The following is a 17,904-nucleotide window of genomic DNA, read 5'->3' as shown; positions in this document are numbered from 1 at the left end:
TTGTTTTCTTTTGCCAGAAATCATTTGAAATCGTGGACATGTGACTGCAAGACCACTGCAACTGGTCAGAGAAAGGACAGCCAGTTGCCAAGCACACAACATGCAATTTTGTGACCAAAGGGTGTATTTCTTGTCTGCGTGGGGCACACCATTTTATGATGACCATGAGTTCTACTGGCCTGTAGTAATTTCAAGCAGTTGTTAAGTGGCCAGTTGTAAGTTATCTGTACACCAAATAGAGCAGGAGTGGCAAACTTGATTTCATTGAGGGCCGCATCAGGATTGTGTTTGAACTGGGGGGGAGGGGGGGCGTACTGGCTGGGGTAGGCATGGCCTGTGGGCGTGGCCAGCTCGATGTCACTTATGTTGGGGTCACCTGTGGTGGCCAAGTGCTAAGGCAGGACTTCCCTGAGACCGACCCTCACTCTCATAATCTTCCTTTTTTCCTTTCTTGCTCTCTTCCCATTTTCCCTTTTTCTTTGTCTTTCCTCTTTCCCTTTCTCCTTTCCTGTCCCATCTTGCATGCTCAAATGCAAAAGGGGAAACGTTTCTCCTGTTGTTTTTATTTTGTTTTGCTAGCCCTCTGCCAGCGAAAAGGGAGCCCGGGAAATGGGGGGGGCACATGCAACCCGCCCCCCCCCCACAGGCCCTGTTTTCGGCTGCAACGGCCTCCTGCAGCCCTCTGCCAGCGAAAATGAGCTCCGCTTTCACTGCCAGAGGCATTGTGGGCCGGTCCCTTGCTGTTTCCAGGGTGGCCCCGCAGGCCAGATCTAAGCACCCCATGGGCCAGAGTTTCACACCCCTGAAATAGACTCATTTCCTTATAGGAATTGTGGTGCTTCAGGGTTCCTTACCTTGTTTTGACAGTTCTTCAAAGCCACTTTCTCAAGCAGTGCAAGCCCATTCAACGGTCAGACATCTGAGTGAGGATACTTGTAATCGGGCCACAAACGCAGAAATGCAGAAAATCAAACCCAAAACTTAAGTTTGATCTAAGGACAGGCAACCCGTAGACCCCCATGCGCAACTCTGAGCATCTCCACAACCGAGGGGCATATTTTTTTTAGCCATTTCCCCAAAAAAACAAAGGTCAAAAATAGATCAGTGGGTCAAGTTTTATTTCTTTACACGTCCCTCTTTAAAAAAGGTATAAAGCCAGCACTTCAGATAATATGGAAAGTGAGCGTTAAAATCCCTCAAAAAGATGGACCTTTTACAGGGCTGTTGCTTTACAGAAACAGGGACGCGGTAGTTCAGTGGCGAAGACTCTGAGCTTGTTGATCGAAAGGTCGGCAGTTCAGCGGTTCGAATCCCTAATGCTGCATAACAGGGTGAGCTCCCGTTACTTTGTCCCAGCTTCTGCCAACCTAGCAGTTCGAAAGCACGTAAAAAAATGCAAGTAGAAAAATAGGGACCACCTTTGGTGGGAAGGTAACAGCGTTCTGTGCGCCTTTGGCGTTGAGTCATGCCGGCCGCTTGACTATGAAGACGTCTTTGGACAGCGCTGGCTCTTCGGCTTTGAAACGGAGATGAGCACCGCCCCCTAGAGTCAGGAACAACTAGCACATACGTGCGAGGGGAACCTTTACCTTTACCTGCTTTACAGAACTCTTCATGGTGTTAAAAAATCAGATTGCAGAATGGCTTCATCTCCAAAGGAGGATGTGTGTGAGGTTAACCTACTAGTGTTAGGTTTTCTTCTCCTTGTAGGAACACCAGTTTCACACATTTTCTTCCCCAGAAGCAGCCTGAGCAGTGATTTATTTATATCCTGCCCTTTTTAATATAAATAACTCAAGGCGGTGAACACGCACGTCTTCCTATTTTCCACCCCCAACAACAACCCTGTGCAGCGAATTGGGCTGAGAGTGTGACTGGCCCAAAGTCGCCCAACCAGCTTTCATGCCTAAGGCAGGACTAGAACTCATTCGACTGGTGATTGGCCCAAAATCAGCCGGCTTTCATGCCTAAGGAGGGGCTAGAACTCGCAGCCCACTGGTGATTGGCCCAAAGTCATCAAGGCCGCTTTCATGTCTAAGGCGGGACTAGAACTAACAGTCAACTAGTGATTGGCCCAAAGTCAACCGGCTTTCATGCCTAAGGCGGGATTAGAATTCACAAGTCAACTGGCGATTGGCTCAAAGTCATCCAGCCGGCTTTCACGCCTTAAGGCGGGACTAGAACTCACATTAACCTGGCTTCTAGCTTGGTGCCTTAATCATTAAATTAAATGGGTGAAAATTATTGCACTGAGAGATCTTCAGTGTGCCTGTCCATCTCAAAGTGAAATTAAATACCTGCCCTTACTTTTTTGGCAAGGCTTAACAAATGGTCAGTAAGAAGTGCATTATTCAGGCAAATAAACAACAGATTCAAATACATTCTGTGGCCTCATTTTAATGTCCAGTTCTAGTAAAACATCTGTACAAAGGATGAAACAATTTGGAACTGCACAATAGTCGCCACTGTTAAGATTTCTCTTTGTTAAGCAACAGTCTCCACTAAATGTCACAATACATTCCATAACTTGCTACCCTGCTTTCAGAATATCCTTAAATAATAGATTTAAAAAATCATATGCATCTAAATTAAACTGAATTTAAATTGAATTCAAATGAATTGTACTGCCTACATAGTCTTACTATCTCATTCATGTTTATATTAAGGGTTCAAGTTACTATTTTTTTTAATAGCCCCGTAGTCCCTTGATTCAAGGTGAGGTCCTGGCGACTGGATGTAGTTGAGAATTTACTGGCCAGATGCCCTTCCCAATGCCGGTGGAGTTCACAGGAGATTTTTTTTTTCCCCTTGCGTCCTAAGAAAGAAAACATCTGCCGCTACTTAGGATTGAACGCTCAACCTTCCAAGAGGGAGGCAAGCACCTTCACCACTAGGCCACCACACCACCCTTCTATTTCAAGAGACTCCCATTTCAAGATTTAAGAATGGATGGTTTTTATAGGTCACCCAAATTTACGATGGTTTTTAAGTCGCTAACCTTGGTAATCTGAAAAAAAAAAAAAAAGCTGCTGAAAATATTCCCTGGGAAATTCAAAAGGACTATTTTTGCTGAATTATTTGTATGCCAAACCTCAGCAAAAAAGTAAATGCAGAATAGCAGTCTAACCACATTCCATCTTTTTAAAGACTTTGTAAAGGCAAGTCTTTCTTTAAGCAGCCCTTAGAATTCCAGAAGTCCTCTTTAAAAAAAACAATAACAATTAGTCAATTAGTGTTTGACTTAAGGCTTAGACAGGCCCATTTGTGAAACATAACTCAGTTCATCTACAGCAGAGGTGCCAAACTCATCCGTGGGCTGGATCCGGCCTGTAGGATACTTAAATCTGGCCCACAGGGCCGGCCTGAAAATAGCAAAGGACTGTGGCCTGTGGTGCTTCTGGAAGCCTGGACGGCCTGCTGCAGCACTATGCTGGCCAAAACAGGGCATGGGAGGGGGGCTGCATGCGGCCCCCCCATGCAACCCATTTTCAGCCTGGACAGCCTCCTGCTGCACTCTGTCGGCCAAAAAGGGGTGTGCGGGAGCCGCATGTGGAAAACGAGGCGCACGGGGCTCCCCTGCACCCCGTTTTGGCAGGCAGGGTGCAGCAGGAGATATCTGGCCCGTCTCCCCCCAGCCGGCCCGTGGAGGAGAACTACAATGCTGATCCAGCCCTTGAAGAAATCCAGTTTGACACCCTTGATCTACAGCAAGGTTATCCAACCTTGGCAACTTTTAAGACCTGTGGACTTCAACTCCCAGAATTCCCCAGCCAGCCATTATGGCTGGCTGGGGAATTCTGGGAATTGAAGTCCACAGGTCTTAAAAGTTGCCAAGGTTGGACACACCCCTGTTCTACAGAAAACAATGCCTGTATCCTCAGAGTGGGAGACCTCATAGCTCCTATTGTGACTTCTGCATAGTTGACACCCCTAGAAAAGTCCCAATTCCTATTTTCTATCGCGCTTCGAGTCGATCAATAGCCAGTTGTTTTTTTTTTTTCTTCTTTGACAAAAAAGCTGTCCTATCTCAAACTCGAGAGTCCGGTAATTTTGTTTCTTTCTAACGGGAGACCCACGAAGGAGAAATTCCCCGATCTGCTATGAGGGAGGCGGTGGGAGAAACTCTTCAAGGTGCAGTCAACGCAAAAGCTTCGAAACGACACGACTGATTGTCGACCACCGACGACCGTTCCACATTCATTTTTTTTGTTTCCGCAGAAGCAGGAAAAAAAAAAAAAAAAAAAACGTTCTTCCGGAAATAGCGTTTTCCGAGATCGACCGGAAGCAAGCTCGTTTCAAGGGAAAGGGGTGGGGCTAATAGAAAGCACGGTCACACTTTTTGCGTCCTAGGAAGGGCTGGCAGAATATTGCTGTATTAAGTGCTTGTGGCAAAGATTGCACACCCGTTCCGGCTTGATGCTCGAGGGGAGAGGTAGTTCATTTGCTGAGCAGTCTTCACAGAAGACGCCTCCGCAGTTCTTGCAGATGTTCTGAAAAGGGGGGGGGGGGAGAAACAGCAATGAAACACGTGAGAATTCCAGTTCGCTCAACGGCAGGTAGTCCTCGATTTATAAGCCATTCATTTAACGACCATTCAAACTTAACAATTGGCACTGGAAAAAGGGACTTCCCAAACACGACCATTGCAGCATTCCCCCCCCCATGATCGATTGCTTAGCAACCAGCATATATGTCAAGCCTGAATATTATTTGGATGTCGGATTGTTTGTATCCTGGGGTGCTCCAATGTTAATTCAGTTTGACACAGTTTGGAGCTGGAGGAGGATGGAGCCTTCAGTCAAAACAGCATACTGTACTTTTTGGCGTATAAAACACACTTTTTCCCCCCCAAAAAAGAGGGTGGAAATGTTGCTGCGTCTTATACACCGAATACATCCATTTTTGGTCTCCCAAAACCCTGCCCCGGTGTCCCGTTTTTGCCAAAAACAGGCCCGTTTTCCTCAAAAACCCTGCGCCCTGGTGGCGCAGCAGACTAAAGCACTAAAGCACTGTTATTAACATCCAGCTGCCTGCAATTACTGTAAGTTCAAATCTCACCAAGCTCAAGGTTGACTCAGCCTTCCATCCTTTCTAAGGTAGGTAAAATGAGGACCCGGATTGTGGGGGCAATAAGCTGACTTTGAATAAATATACAAAAGGATGAAGGCTATTGCTTAACGCATTGTAAGCCGCCCTGAGTCTCCGGAGAAGGGCGGCATATATATATTTTAAAAAAAGGGATGCACAGAGGGCTTGGGAGGCCTGCAGAGTGCTCCTGGGGGCTGGGGAGAGCAAAAATGCAACACATGGGGGTGGGGGGGTGGGAGGCCAAAAATGGGCCCATTTTTCGCAAAAACAGGGTTTGCACAGAGGGTTTGGGAGGCCTGCACAGTGCTCCTGGGGGCTGGGGAGGGCAAAAACCGCACGCGCCGAGGACAAAAACTATTTTTTCCCTTGTTTTCCTCTTCAAAATCTTGGTGCGTTTTATACTCCGGTGCGTCTTATAGTCTGAAAAATATGGTAACTAGCCGATGAGTCAGGCACACATTCCAACGGCTGACTGACCGAAGGAGGACGAGAGACGTCGCCAAGCAACCAGCTCTCATCTTGGTTGGACAACGTGACAGATTGTTTTGGAAACTTGAGAAACTGAAATTATATTGGGGTGAAAAGCCCGGGAACTTCAGTACTGGCTTTTCACCAGGAGTGCCAAGATGGTGTATCTAAATAAATTTGTTCTTTGAGGAAAAGCAATGCCTCGGAGTTCGATTTGTAATGGGTGCATTACTTGGTGCCTGACAATATATTTATTCTGGTTAAGACTTAAGACTTAGAATGACTTCATTGTCACTTGGAATGTAGACTCATCGGCATACGTTCAAATGACATTTCGTTGCATACGGCTCTCGTTTCGTTGCAGTGTCCCAGGGACATAAGATTGCTATTCGTGACTGTCCCGGCCGGCTTACAACAGACAAAGTCAATGGGGGAAGCCGGATTCATTTAATGACCACACGATTCACTTAAGCACTGCAGTATTTCGCTTAACAGCTGCGGCAGAAAAGTCTGTAAAATGGGGCAAAACTCACTTTCATAACTGCCTTGCTTATCAACAGAAATATTAAGCTCCATTGTGGTCATTAAGTTGAGGACTGCCTTTAGGGCAGAGTTGGAATTCTTTAATGGATGGAGTCTGGTTCCGTAGGGAGCCCGGCCTCGTGCCAGGTAGGGCTTTAAAACAGTTACCCAGGTGAAGAGAAGTCTTTATTGGCCAAGTGTGATTGGACACACAAGGAATTTGTCTTGGGTGCATAAGCTCTCAGTGTACATTAAAAAAAAAAAGCATTCATCAAGAATCATAAGATACAACACTTAGTGATAGTCTTAGAATACTAAATAAGCAATCAAATCATACTAGAAAACTGAATAAAACAATATAAAGATACAAGCAACAAGGTTATAGTCATAAGTGGGAGGAGATGGGTGATAGGAACGATGAGAAGATTAATAGTAACAGTAATGCAGACTTAATGAATAGTTTGACAGTGTTGTGGGAATTAGTTGTTTAGCAGAGTGATGGCATGGGGGAAAAAAACTGTCCTTGTGTCTAGTTGTTCTGGTGTGCAGTGCCCTATAGCGTCATTTTGAGGGTGGGAGTTGAAACAGTTTATGCCCAGGATGTGAGGGATCTGAAAATATTTTCACAGCCTTCCTTTTGACTCGTCGTTGTGGCCCGTCAGCGGCCTGTGCAGATTGTAGCTGATTCTGACAACGAGGAGGCTGGTGTGGTGCTGCGCCAGCAGCCTGTGCAGCTGGCACTCGAGTCAGACAATGAGGAGGCTGGAGAAGATGTGGTGCCAGAGGCGGGGATTCAGCCAGGGCCTTCAGAACCTCCAGAAGCTCCCTTAAGTGAAGAGGACGAAGAGGAGGAGCCTCTTCTTGATGCTTGGGCGCGCAGAGCTGCCAAAAGGCAGGAGTGGCTCCTCAGGAAGAGGTCTCCTCGAGGGTAAGGCTTGGGGCTAATTAGCCACTCCCTTAGCCTATTTAAGGAGGAATGCCGACTGAAGCAAGTTGTAGGGAACAACTTTAGTTCACTCTCCTTCGCGTTTGGATTCTCCGCAAATTGCTTCTGGGCTTTCTGCCAACCATAGTAAGATTATGATTATTTATTCTTTGGTTTCTTGTAGGCTGTAAGAAAGTTTATTAACAGCCTTTGTTTGAGAAAGACTGAGTTATTTTAGTAAACTAAGTTTTGTACAGACTTTGTGTGTGCTGCGTTCTTTGGGGTCCATAGCTGGGGCAGAACACTCGTGCAGTATACAGGCCCTCAATGGAAGGCATTGAAGTCTGTGTGGTTGCAGAGCCAAACCAGACAGTTATGGAGGTGCAGATGCTGAATTACCTTTCTTTTGCTCCGAGTACTTTCTTCTTGACAGAGTTGGCAGGGTTTGGACTTGTCAGGAGCTTGGTCCTAAAAACATGGAAAATGCATCTCGTTTATGCCTATTTGGGGTCAGCGCTTCCATTATTCTCCTGAATGAGCCACTTGGCCTTAGCTACAAAGCCTTTCCGTTCAAACGGGCAACATTCCCCCTTTCAGTTCTGCGCTGGACACATCCCAAAAAGACTCGTAATAACTGCAGTCAAAGGTCTTCAACATAAGCCAAATTTTAAACTCAAAAAAACCTGCCAAAAATACAGGCAGTCCTCGATATACAACAACTTGTTTGATGACCATTTGAAGTGACAACGGCCCTTTAAAAAGCGACTTATGACCGTTTTTCACAGTTACGTCCGTTGCCACATCCCCATGGACATGTGATCAAAATTTTAGACGCTTGGCAACTGGTTCATATTTATGACGGTTGCAAGTGTCCCGCAGCCATGGGATCACCTTTTGTGACCTCCCGACAAGCAAAGTCAATGGGGAAGCCAGATTCACTTAACAACCGTGTCACTAACTGAACACCTGCAGTGATTCGCTTAACGGTAGCGAGAAAAGTCATAAAATGGGGCAAAACTCACCGAACAAACCGTCTTGCTTAGCAATGGAAATTTTGGCCTCAACTGTGGTTGTAAGTTGAGGACTACCTGCATTCTGTCAACATCACTCATCCCAGAATGCAAACACAACCCAGCTTTGGAATGGAATGGAATAGAAATAATAGAAATATTAATAGAAATAATAGAAATAGAAAATAAAAGAATAGAATAGAATAGAATAGAATAGAATAGAATAGAATAGAATAGAATAGAATAGAAAAAATATGGAATGGAGTGGAATGGAATGGAATGGAATGGAATGAAAGGAATAGAAATAGAAAGAAATAGAAATAGAAATAGAAATAGAAATAGAATAGAAAATATGGAAATATGAAACAGTCATAAGTCACTTTTTTCAATGCCACTGTAAATTCAAACGCTCACTAAACGAACTGTTGTAAGTCAAGGACTACCTATAATTTTCTGGTCCCAGCTATTGTCATAAAACTACCTGTACAGCACCACGAAATGAATATGACCCACCTATGGACTACCTTATACTAGATTGGTTCAATCGAAATGAAAATGGCCAAAAAGACAGGAATATATAAATTACCCATAATTCACCATCTTAGTGATGGTGAATCATCTAAGAACCATTTACAGAATAGAGTAGAGTAGAGTAGAGTAGAGTAGAGTAGAATAGAAAATATGGAATAGAATGGAGTGGAGTAGAAAATATGGAATGGAATGGAATGGAATGGAATGGAATGGAATGGAATGGAATAGAATAGAATAGAATAGAATAGAATAGAATAGAATAGAATAGAATAGAATAGAATAGAATAGAATAGAAAATATGGAATGGAATGGAATGGAATAGAATGGAATGGAAGAAATAGAATAGAAAATATGGAATAGAATGGAAGGAATGGAATGAAATAGAAATAGAAATAGAATAGAAAATATGGAATGGAATGGAATATAATTTGGGTATGGTAGGGTAGGGTAGGGTAGGGTAGAACAGAACAGAACAAAACAACAGAACAGAACAGAACAGAACAGAACAGAACAGAACAGAACAGAACAGAACAGAACAGAACAGAATTCTTTATTGGCCAAGCGTGAGTGGACACACAAGGAATTATCCATTTCTTAACAGTCATCTGGTCGTTAGTACTCTCTCCGAGAGCTTTCTGCTACTCATATTTTCTCTCTCTCTCTAGTATCAGAGGTTCAGAGTTGCTAATTAAGTACCCATCTTCACGTTCTGACTTCATATGCAATGCCACGTGAAAAGCAACTGGATACGTTTAATACCAACAGAATAAGGATTTGGGGAAACGAGCACCCGAAAAGCATCCAATAGCTTTTCCTGATTAATTCTTATGAGCCCCCAGATCAGAACTCTACACCCTAAGACACAGTTTAGATAACGCATTTCAGGCGTACCAACAGGCTAGGAATTAAATCTTGAATAATGGGACCGTACACAGTGAACTCTCGGAAAAAACACCTTCACACCTGTCAGTGAAGATTCTCAGTCATCCAGATCAGGGGGTCTCCAAGCTTGGCAACTTTTAAGACTTGTGGACTTCAACTCCCAGAATTCCTCAGCCAGCAAAGCTGGCTGAGGAATTCTGGGAGTTGAAGTCCACAAGTCTTAAAAGTTGCCAAGCTTGGAGATCCCTGATCCAGGTCATAGTTATCTCAAAGGTGCTTTTTTTCCCCACCTTCAAAAGGCAACTGGACTGGGTTTTTTTCTCCATGAGGAAGAAGAAGAAAACATTTCACTTCTCATCCAAGAAGCTTCATCGGTTTTGATGGCCGGGGTGGTGGCTGAAGGATAGTTACTGACAGTTGAGACTGGATGATTGTGGGGGGGATGGAAGGATAGATTCTGATAGGATAGTGATCTGATTTAAGCTTCCTGAGCAGTGGTGAAATGTAAAATTTGTTACTACCGGTTCTGTGGGCGTGGCTTGGTGGGGAGGGGGGGTAACATGACTGAGTGGGCGTGGCCAACTTTTTTTTTTCCTTTACTTTTAAAATCATTTTTTCTGCAACCTCTTCGGCTGAAAACTCCCCTCTTTTAAATTCTTAAATTTTAAATTTTTTAATTCGTGATTTTATAAATTGGGTGTTTTAATCTGTGTTTCGGCCGAAATATTTAATAATTTTAAGGGATTTTTAATATTTGTATTGTCTGTATTTTATCTTGGCTGTTCACCGCCCTGAGTCCTTCGGGAGTAGGGCGGTATAGAAATTTGATTAATAAATAAATAAATAAATAAATAAAACGCTTTTAAAGCCTCTGACGATCCCAGCTGACTTGCCCTGATCGGCAGAGGCTTTTTTTTTCCCTTTTAAAAACATTTTTTTCTATAACCTCTTCGGCCGAAGAGGTTGTAGAAAAAATGCTTTTAAAAGCCTCTGATGATCCCAGCTGAGCCGCACGATCATCAGAGGCTTTTTTTTTTTTTTACTTTTAAAAGCATTTTTTCGGCCAAAGAGGTTGTAGAAAAAAATGCTTTTAAAAATAAAAAAAAGCCTCTGATGATTGCGCGGCTTAGCTGGGCAATGGGGGGGGGGGGTTTTCAGGGATTTTTGCTACCGGTTCTCCGAACCACCAGCCTCCATCGCTACCGGATCGAGCGATCCGGTCTGAACCGGGAGCATTTCACCCCTGTTCCTGAGTCAGTAAAACACACGAGTAGTCCCCAAAAACCTCTTTTAATTTCAACGGCTGTGAATTCTGTTCATTCACAGATGAGTCCCAAATAGTTGTAAAGAGTCCTTCGCGATAAGGCTGATAATCATCCACCTTTATCTCCAAAGACCCAATTGGCAAAGCCACACGGAGTCCAGAATCAAACAGAGCTTCAGGCTTTAAACTGCACAGAATTAACAATGTTGCTTCCTGCAAAGGGCTCATGTACCTTTGCTCCTCTTTTAAGTCTTATGGGAGGGGCCTTTTGTTTTAACCGTTCTTGCCTTCTGGCAGCTCTGCGCATGCGCGCACTGGGAACAAGCTACCCCTGTTCCTTTGCCTCGCTGAGGTCTGACTCTGGAGGCTCCGGAGGCAGCACGTACTTCCCAGATGGCCCTTTCTCTGCCTCCGATGCAGAGTCCTCATCCGAGCCTTCCCCAGACTCCAGGACTGGCCCATGTTCCTCCTCAACCTCCTCACTGTCCGACTCTGCTGCCAGCTCCGCAAGCCGCAGGCGGACCACAACAGATAGTGAGAGAAAATGGAAGGATTGTATTTCTTTGCAGTGATCTGATCGTTAGCACTCTCCCTGAGAGCTCTTGAGGTCACTTGGGGGTTAATCAGGCTCAGCTGAATCAGAGTGCAATGAGGGCACACATGAACCCCCCAAGTGGCCTCAAGAGCTCTCAGAGTGTTAACAACCAGATGACTGCAAAGAAATACAATCCTTCCATTCCCTCCCGCCACCCAGTCTCAGATCCAGGTACTGTCAATAATTATCCTTACATCCCCCCCTCTCCATCAGAACTGATGAAGCTGCTTGGATGAGAAGCGAAACGTCTTCTTCTTCTTCCTCAAGGAAAAAAAAAACTCACTCCAGTTGCCTTTTGGAGAGAGAAAAAAGCGCCTTTGAGACATCATCGCCACATTTACAGTGGCTGAAATTTCAAAGTTCAAACCAGTCTAACTGGTGGGTGTGTGCGTGTGAAAATATCCAGCTACTTTCCCAGAATTCATAAAACCAGTTACTTACCTGCTCGTCTTGCAGGTCAGGAAACACGCTGCAATATAAGATATTGATTTACTTCATCTCCATCTTGCAAAAAAACCAGGTGTTAAGTATGTGCTGATTTCTGGAATCCTACGGGTGGTCCTTGATTTATGACCGGCTGCTTAGCAACTTTTTGAAGTTATGACAGACTACCCATGACTTCTTATAATCCAGATTCAACGATTTGACAGCCCTTCCCCCCATCATAGACCTGCATTTTTTGGGGTGGGAGCTCTTCAGGAACCACCCTCATTTATGACCATTTGCAACGCCCCAGTCATGTGACCGACATTTTACGGGGTTTTTTTTGCTGGAAAGCAGTATTTACTTCTGGTTTCTGATAAGAAATGGCTATTGTAGACAATGACCGCAGTATTGGCTTACCGACCTACACAAAAAAGATCTTAAAAATTGGTCATGGTCAAGACAACCAGATAATTTATGATCACAATTCTGGCCTCAATTACAGTCATTAATTAATATCTAGAATTAAAGAGGCCTAGCTAAAGAGTAGCAGGCCATCCAGGTCTTCTTAGTGGAACCTATTTAAATTGGAACGATACACTAAGAATGCTCTGTAGCAAACGTGTGATAAGGTTTCATATATATATATATATGTGTGTGTGTGTGTGTATATATATGTGTGTGTTGTGTGTATGTGTATATATACACCCCCCCCCGATCCCCTGATAATAAACCCAATCTGGCTTTTGAGTGCATGAACTAAGCCCCCCCCTGGAAATAAGCCCTCCCCAAAAATAATTAAATGCATGCCCAGCCGGTCCCCACCATTTCCTCTGGTTAGGGTTCGGGAGACAGAGCTGGAAATCAGGTAACACAGCAAGAGGAGCCCCATGTTGCTCCACGTGCCCCAAAATAATAAGACCTCCCTGAAAATAAGGCCAAGCGCTTATTTCAGGGTTCAAAAAATATAAGAAAAGGTCTTTTTTTCAGGGAAATACAGGGTATATATCTATATCTAATCTATATCTATATATATCTATATCTTATCTATATATCTATAACTATATCTATATATATATCTATATATCTATATCTAATCTATATATCTATATCTATATATCTATATATCTATATCTATATATCTGTATCTATAATCTATATCTATATATCTATATCTATATATCTATATCTATATATCTAAATCTAATCTATATATCTATACTGCTCAAAAAAATAAAGGGAACACAAGCAGAAGACATCCGAGATCTGAATGAATGAAATAGCTTTATTAAATACTTTGTTCTTTACATACAGTAGTTTATACACTGCTCAAACAACTAAAGAGAACACAAAACAACTGTATGTAACGAACAAAGTATTTAATAAGGCTATTTCATTCATTCAGATCTTGGATGTCTTCTGCTTGTCTTCCCTTTATTTTTTTGAGAAGTGTATACCTATATCCATATCTATATCTATATCTATATATCTATATATCTATATATCTATATCTAATCTATATATCTATATCTATCTATCTATCTATATCTATATATCTATATATCTATATATCTATATATCTAAATAAATCTATCCACACACACTCAGCCCCAGGAATCACAAAAAGGCTTCCAAAATGACTTATGACTTATAAGCACCATCTTTATATTTGTTTGCTTGTTTTAAAAAAGCCAAAGTCTGTGATTTGGGATTTAATCCATACCTGCTTGAAAGCACTGTATTCTCTTTCGCTGATGTTCTCGATTGGGAATCTCCTTCTAGGTGCCTGTCGCTTGAATCCTATCGAAGCAAGGAATATATTGAAGAACCAAAGCAGAATAACCCAAATCATTCTTTATTTTGAATATGCTACCTTAAAAACAAGGGGTGGAAACCTTTCATTATGGAATTACTTTTCCATAATAGCAATAGCAATAGTGCTTAGACTTAAGACTCCGTAGTGCTGTACAATTTACAAGATCAGCATATTGCCTCCAACAATCTGGGTCCTCATTTTACGGACCTCAGAAGGATGGAAGGCTGAGTCAGCCTTGAGCCAGTCAGGATCGAACTCCTGGCAGCGGGCAGAATTAACCTGCAGTATTGCATTCTAACCACTGCACCACCATGGCTCCTAAGCAGTTTCCCTATCGAGAATAATGGAGCCCCCTACCACTACCAAGTCAGAGATCAGTTAAAAGATCAGAATGAGAAGTGGAGGATCGGAATTGCCTGCCTACGCATTACCTTCCGTGATACGGGTGTATTCTGACACAGGTAGTTTTGCAGGTAGTTCTTGCTTAACCATGGTAACTGGATCCAGAATTTCTGTTGCTAAGTGTAATGTGTAACATCACAAGAGCCTATTGCTGAATGATGGCAATATGGGCAGTCCCCATTGCTGTTGTTAAGCAAGAGTCATGGGTGGTTAATTGAGGGATCACCTTGAGATTTCCTACTGGCTTCCAACAAATCACTGGGGAAGCCAGCAGGAAGTTGCAAGGCCCAGGCAATTTGTCAAGCAGGCCAGTGGCTGGGTAAGTTGCTGTTGTGCTGGGACAGGGACAGGGTGGCTGCTCATGGATGGGGGAGGGTATGCGCGAGCAGGGGCAGGCTCTGGGATCTGCTACTCCCATGATGGCGACCTTATGGCATGCATGCCACAGGTGGCACAGGGAGCCCTCTCTGCGGGTACGCAAGCCGTCACCCAGCTCAGCTCTACCCCGCAGGGGCGTGCAACTCCTGCCGGCCAGCTGATTTTCGGGTCTCTGCTGCACATGCATGGGGGAGCGGGGCACATGCGGGAGATGTGCATGCATGCCCGGGGGGGGTCATGTGCGCATGTGTGGTGGATGGAGTGTGGGGGTTGCGCACGCATGCACAGGGGGGTGGGGGGAGCATAGAGGGGGGCGCGTGCATTGCATTATGGGTGCAGTCACGCACATTTTCGACATGAAACCAAAAAAAAGGTTAGCCATCACTGTGCTACTCTGTACTCAGGCTTCTTAGGATAAAAAGCCATAGATGTGTGAACGACATATGGCAGGAGAGTCAAACTAGATTTCATTGAGGGCTGCATCAGGGTTGTGTTTGACCTCAGGGGGCCGGGGGGAGGGGGTGCATGGCCAGGGTGGTGTGGTCAGCTTGATGGCACTCATGGAGGCATCTGTGGTAACCTGGGCAGGGCTGGGGGGCCAGATCCCCTGTGGGCCAGATCCGGCCTGTGGGTCTTGAGTTTGACACCCCTGACATACAGGATCCTCTTGCAATCTTCGTCATTGACTTCGCTTGGGAAAAGCCAGCCATCTCTGTTTGAAGTGTGCCATGTGTGTTACTTGTAAACAAGGGGCAGGGCTTCAATCAGCATGGATATTTTAATTTATTTATATATTCAACTTATATGCCCACCATTAAATTTGTATGTGTCAAGCGCCGGGGAAACCAGGAGATTCGGGCAGTTCAAATGAGCGTAAAGATTTATTGCAAGCTGAAACTCTCTACAAGAATCTGGCCAACTAACAGTCAAGGGAAATGAGCGGGAGATAAGAAAGAAATTCAAGGTGGGCTGGATTTGGATCTCTTCCGGGCGTGCAGGGACTTGTGACTTATGACACATTCGATTCCTCCCTCGGGCTCAACCTGATCACCTCCTACAGTATGGCTGTCATTTTACTTTTTTGACACTCTATCCCAGGGATCTCCAACCTTGGCAATTTGAAGACTTGTGGACTTTAACTCCCAGAATTCCTCAGCCAGCTTTGCTGGCTGAGGAACTCTGAGAGTTGAAGTCCACAAGTCTTCAAGTTGCCAAGGTTGGAGATCCCTGCTCTATCCCACAGATTTCCGTAATAGGATATTTGCATATTGACTGACAGCAGCCAGAATCCTAGCCACAATTAATAAACACTATGCTAAGCACCCAGTTTAAAAAAGAAGCAACATTAAGCCAGTGAGCTATAGAAGCGACAAACAAGAATTATTACTAGCTTTGATCCTGTCTTCTGAATGCCTTTGTTAAGGCTGAACAAGCTTTTGTTATCTGGGACTCCGTGAGGCAAATGCAGCCACTGTTCCCGTTCTCGTCTCAATTCAACTTCAAGCTGGCCTCTGAAGTAACAAAAGGAGGAGAAAATATGTTCAATATAAAATGCACACACAGGCACACCCAAAAGTAAACTGGTTCCCACCATTTCCTTTTAGAACTACCATATTTTTTGGAGTATAAGACACTCCGGACTATAAGACACACCTACTGTCAGCATTTCAAACTACGTTCGTTCCAGTGCTGACATAAGGAGGAGAAGAGGGGGGCAGCTGGCAAGAGGACGCTTGACTTTTCACCTAGTTATTTTCCCTGAAGATAATATCCCCTAGGAGATGGGTTGGGAGTGGGGACATTCCTGGGAGCTGAAGTAGTAGATATGGGGAGAGTGATTTGGAAGATGGCCAATGAGACGCAGAGAATTGGGGAACGGAAAGGGAAGGTTTGGGGTCAGGAAGTCAGTGTTGGCTTCGACATAATCGGGGGCAGATTGTCATGCTTAATAAATGAAAGATTTCATCAAAGATTATTTGTTTGGGAAATGCAATTTATTTGAGACGATATCGAAACCTGACACCTACTTTTTTTGAGGAAAAGAAAAAAAGAAATCTGCCTCTGCCTCCCAGCAATTTTGCCTCCTTGCAGCAAACAGCAAACAGCCTGCTTTACTTTCATTTTCGTTTTCAGCATAGCTTGATTAGCACAAGAAAAAAAATTCTGCTCCCAGCAATTTACCTCCTTGCAGCAAGCAGCAGAGGCCCACGCAGCAATAGGCCATGGCAATCCCTGCAGCCTGAAACAGCTGAGAGTCGGGAGGCCGATCCAAGGGACAATCAACTTGTGCTAATTAGGCTCTGCTGAAGCTGAAATGAGCTGTTTCTTCTTGCTGCTTGCTGCAAGGAGGTAAATTGCTGGGAGGCAGAGGCCATAGGGTGTGGGCCAGTGGGTGGGTGGGGCTACATTTTTAGGGGGGGGGAAAGGTGCGTCTTATACTCCAAAAAATAGGGTATCTTTTTTTTTTATAAATGACAATTTTAATTTGAACAACAACAGAAGAGTAATTTGAACAATGCCAGGACACAACCACTAAGTTTTAAAATCAATATTGTTGTCCATTTGACTTTATATCATCTCTCTGCTATTTGTTAATGACCGTATGGCTTTTTTCAGGCTTTCAGTCAAGCTAAAAGAGATATGATGAATGATGCTTTAAGGCAGGGGTTTCCAAACTGGGCAGCTTTAAGACTTGTGGATTTCAACTCCCAGAATTTTCACCAGGCTTCTGCCTGTTTTGGGGAGCAGTTTTAAAACCTAAGGACCCCTCAATCCCTAAGGATTAAGCATGATTCAGCACTGAGCTATTCCACTCCCATCTATCACACAATACACCGATGGCCTTAGGTAGAAATCCAACATACAATCTGCTTACTTGAGAATTAATCCCACTGATTTCATTGAGGCCCAATGCTGGTAGACTGATAAAGGACTGTAATTATAAAATTCTGCCATTTCATATTTAACTGTGGATTTATTTTGCAACGTCCCCTGCAGCGTGCCACTGTAGTAAATTTCATTCAACGGTATGTATTCGTTCGCTTATTTCAGTTTAATAATATTTGTTTTTAATTTGCATTGTAAACCACCCAGCGGCAGATTGTGATATTCAATTTATATAGGCCTTGAAACAAATAAAAATAAAATAAAATTGAAGTACGCAGGATCACTTTTTTTCCCCCTTTAACCCCTTGCATCGGAGTGGAATTGGGGCAACCGAATGGAGCTTGAGTGTTTACTGGCTGGATGCCCTTCCTGACACCTACACAGAGTTCACAGCAGACAATAACTAACTGAGCCCAAAGACAGAAATATCTGCCGCTACATAGGGTCGAACTCACAGCCTCCTGATTATTAGGCGAGAGCTCCACCTTTAGGCCACCATGCCGCTCTATGCAGGATCACTATTAATGAGAAGCAAATGCACCGCAAAAGTATGATCTGTATGCTTAATTTATTTCCATTTCATTTTTATTCTGATGAGTCCTCCAACATTCCCCAACTTTGTCTGACCATCTCAAACAGTGGCATCTAGTGGGATCCTCAGTCCTCTATGAGCTTGGTTGTTTGCTTATAGACGTTTCATCACCAAACTAGGTA

At 43.9% G+C, this 17,904-nt stretch overlaps 1 protein-coding gene across 5 annotated transcripts in view; it reads right to left on the bottom strand.

Annotated features, from left to right (window-relative positions):
- Positions 1-2,377: 2,377 nt before the first annotated feature.
- The window catches only part of RUFY3 (RUN and FYVE domain containing 3), an 80,435-nt gene continuing 64,908 nt past the window's right edge, over positions 2,378-17,904 (bottom strand). For 3 of the 5 annotated variants that reach the window (XM_070949035.1, XM_070949036.1, XM_070949039.1), the window contains 5 exons: positions 15,692-15,815; positions 13,432-13,508; positions 11,727-11,754; positions 7,403-7,471; positions 2,378-4,490 (listed from right to left, as the gene is read on the bottom strand). In XM_070949035.1, coding sequence (XP_070805136.1) covers positions 4,347-4,490; positions 7,403-7,471; positions 11,727-11,754; positions 13,432-13,508; positions 15,692-15,815 — 442 coding nt within the window. In that variant the 3' untranslated portion in view covers positions 2,378-4,346. Of the gene's footprint in view, positions 4,491-7,402; positions 7,472-11,725; positions 11,790-13,431; positions 13,509-15,691; positions 15,816-17,904 lie in introns of those variants that run through there. The other 2 variants (XM_070949038.1, XM_070949040.1) reach the window with 2 other exon arrangements.

The sequence above is a fragment of the Pituophis catenifer genome, unplaced genomic scaffold, assembly GCF_029215685.1.
Source record: "Pituophis catenifer annectens isolate HBS135680 unplaced genomic scaffold, rPitCat1.0.hap2 SCAF_8, whole genome shotgun sequence".
NCBI lineage: Eukaryota > Metazoa > Chordata > Lepidosauria > Squamata > Colubridae > Pituophis > Pituophis catenifer.
This window is presented reverse-complemented; position numbering and strand designations above follow the sequence as displayed.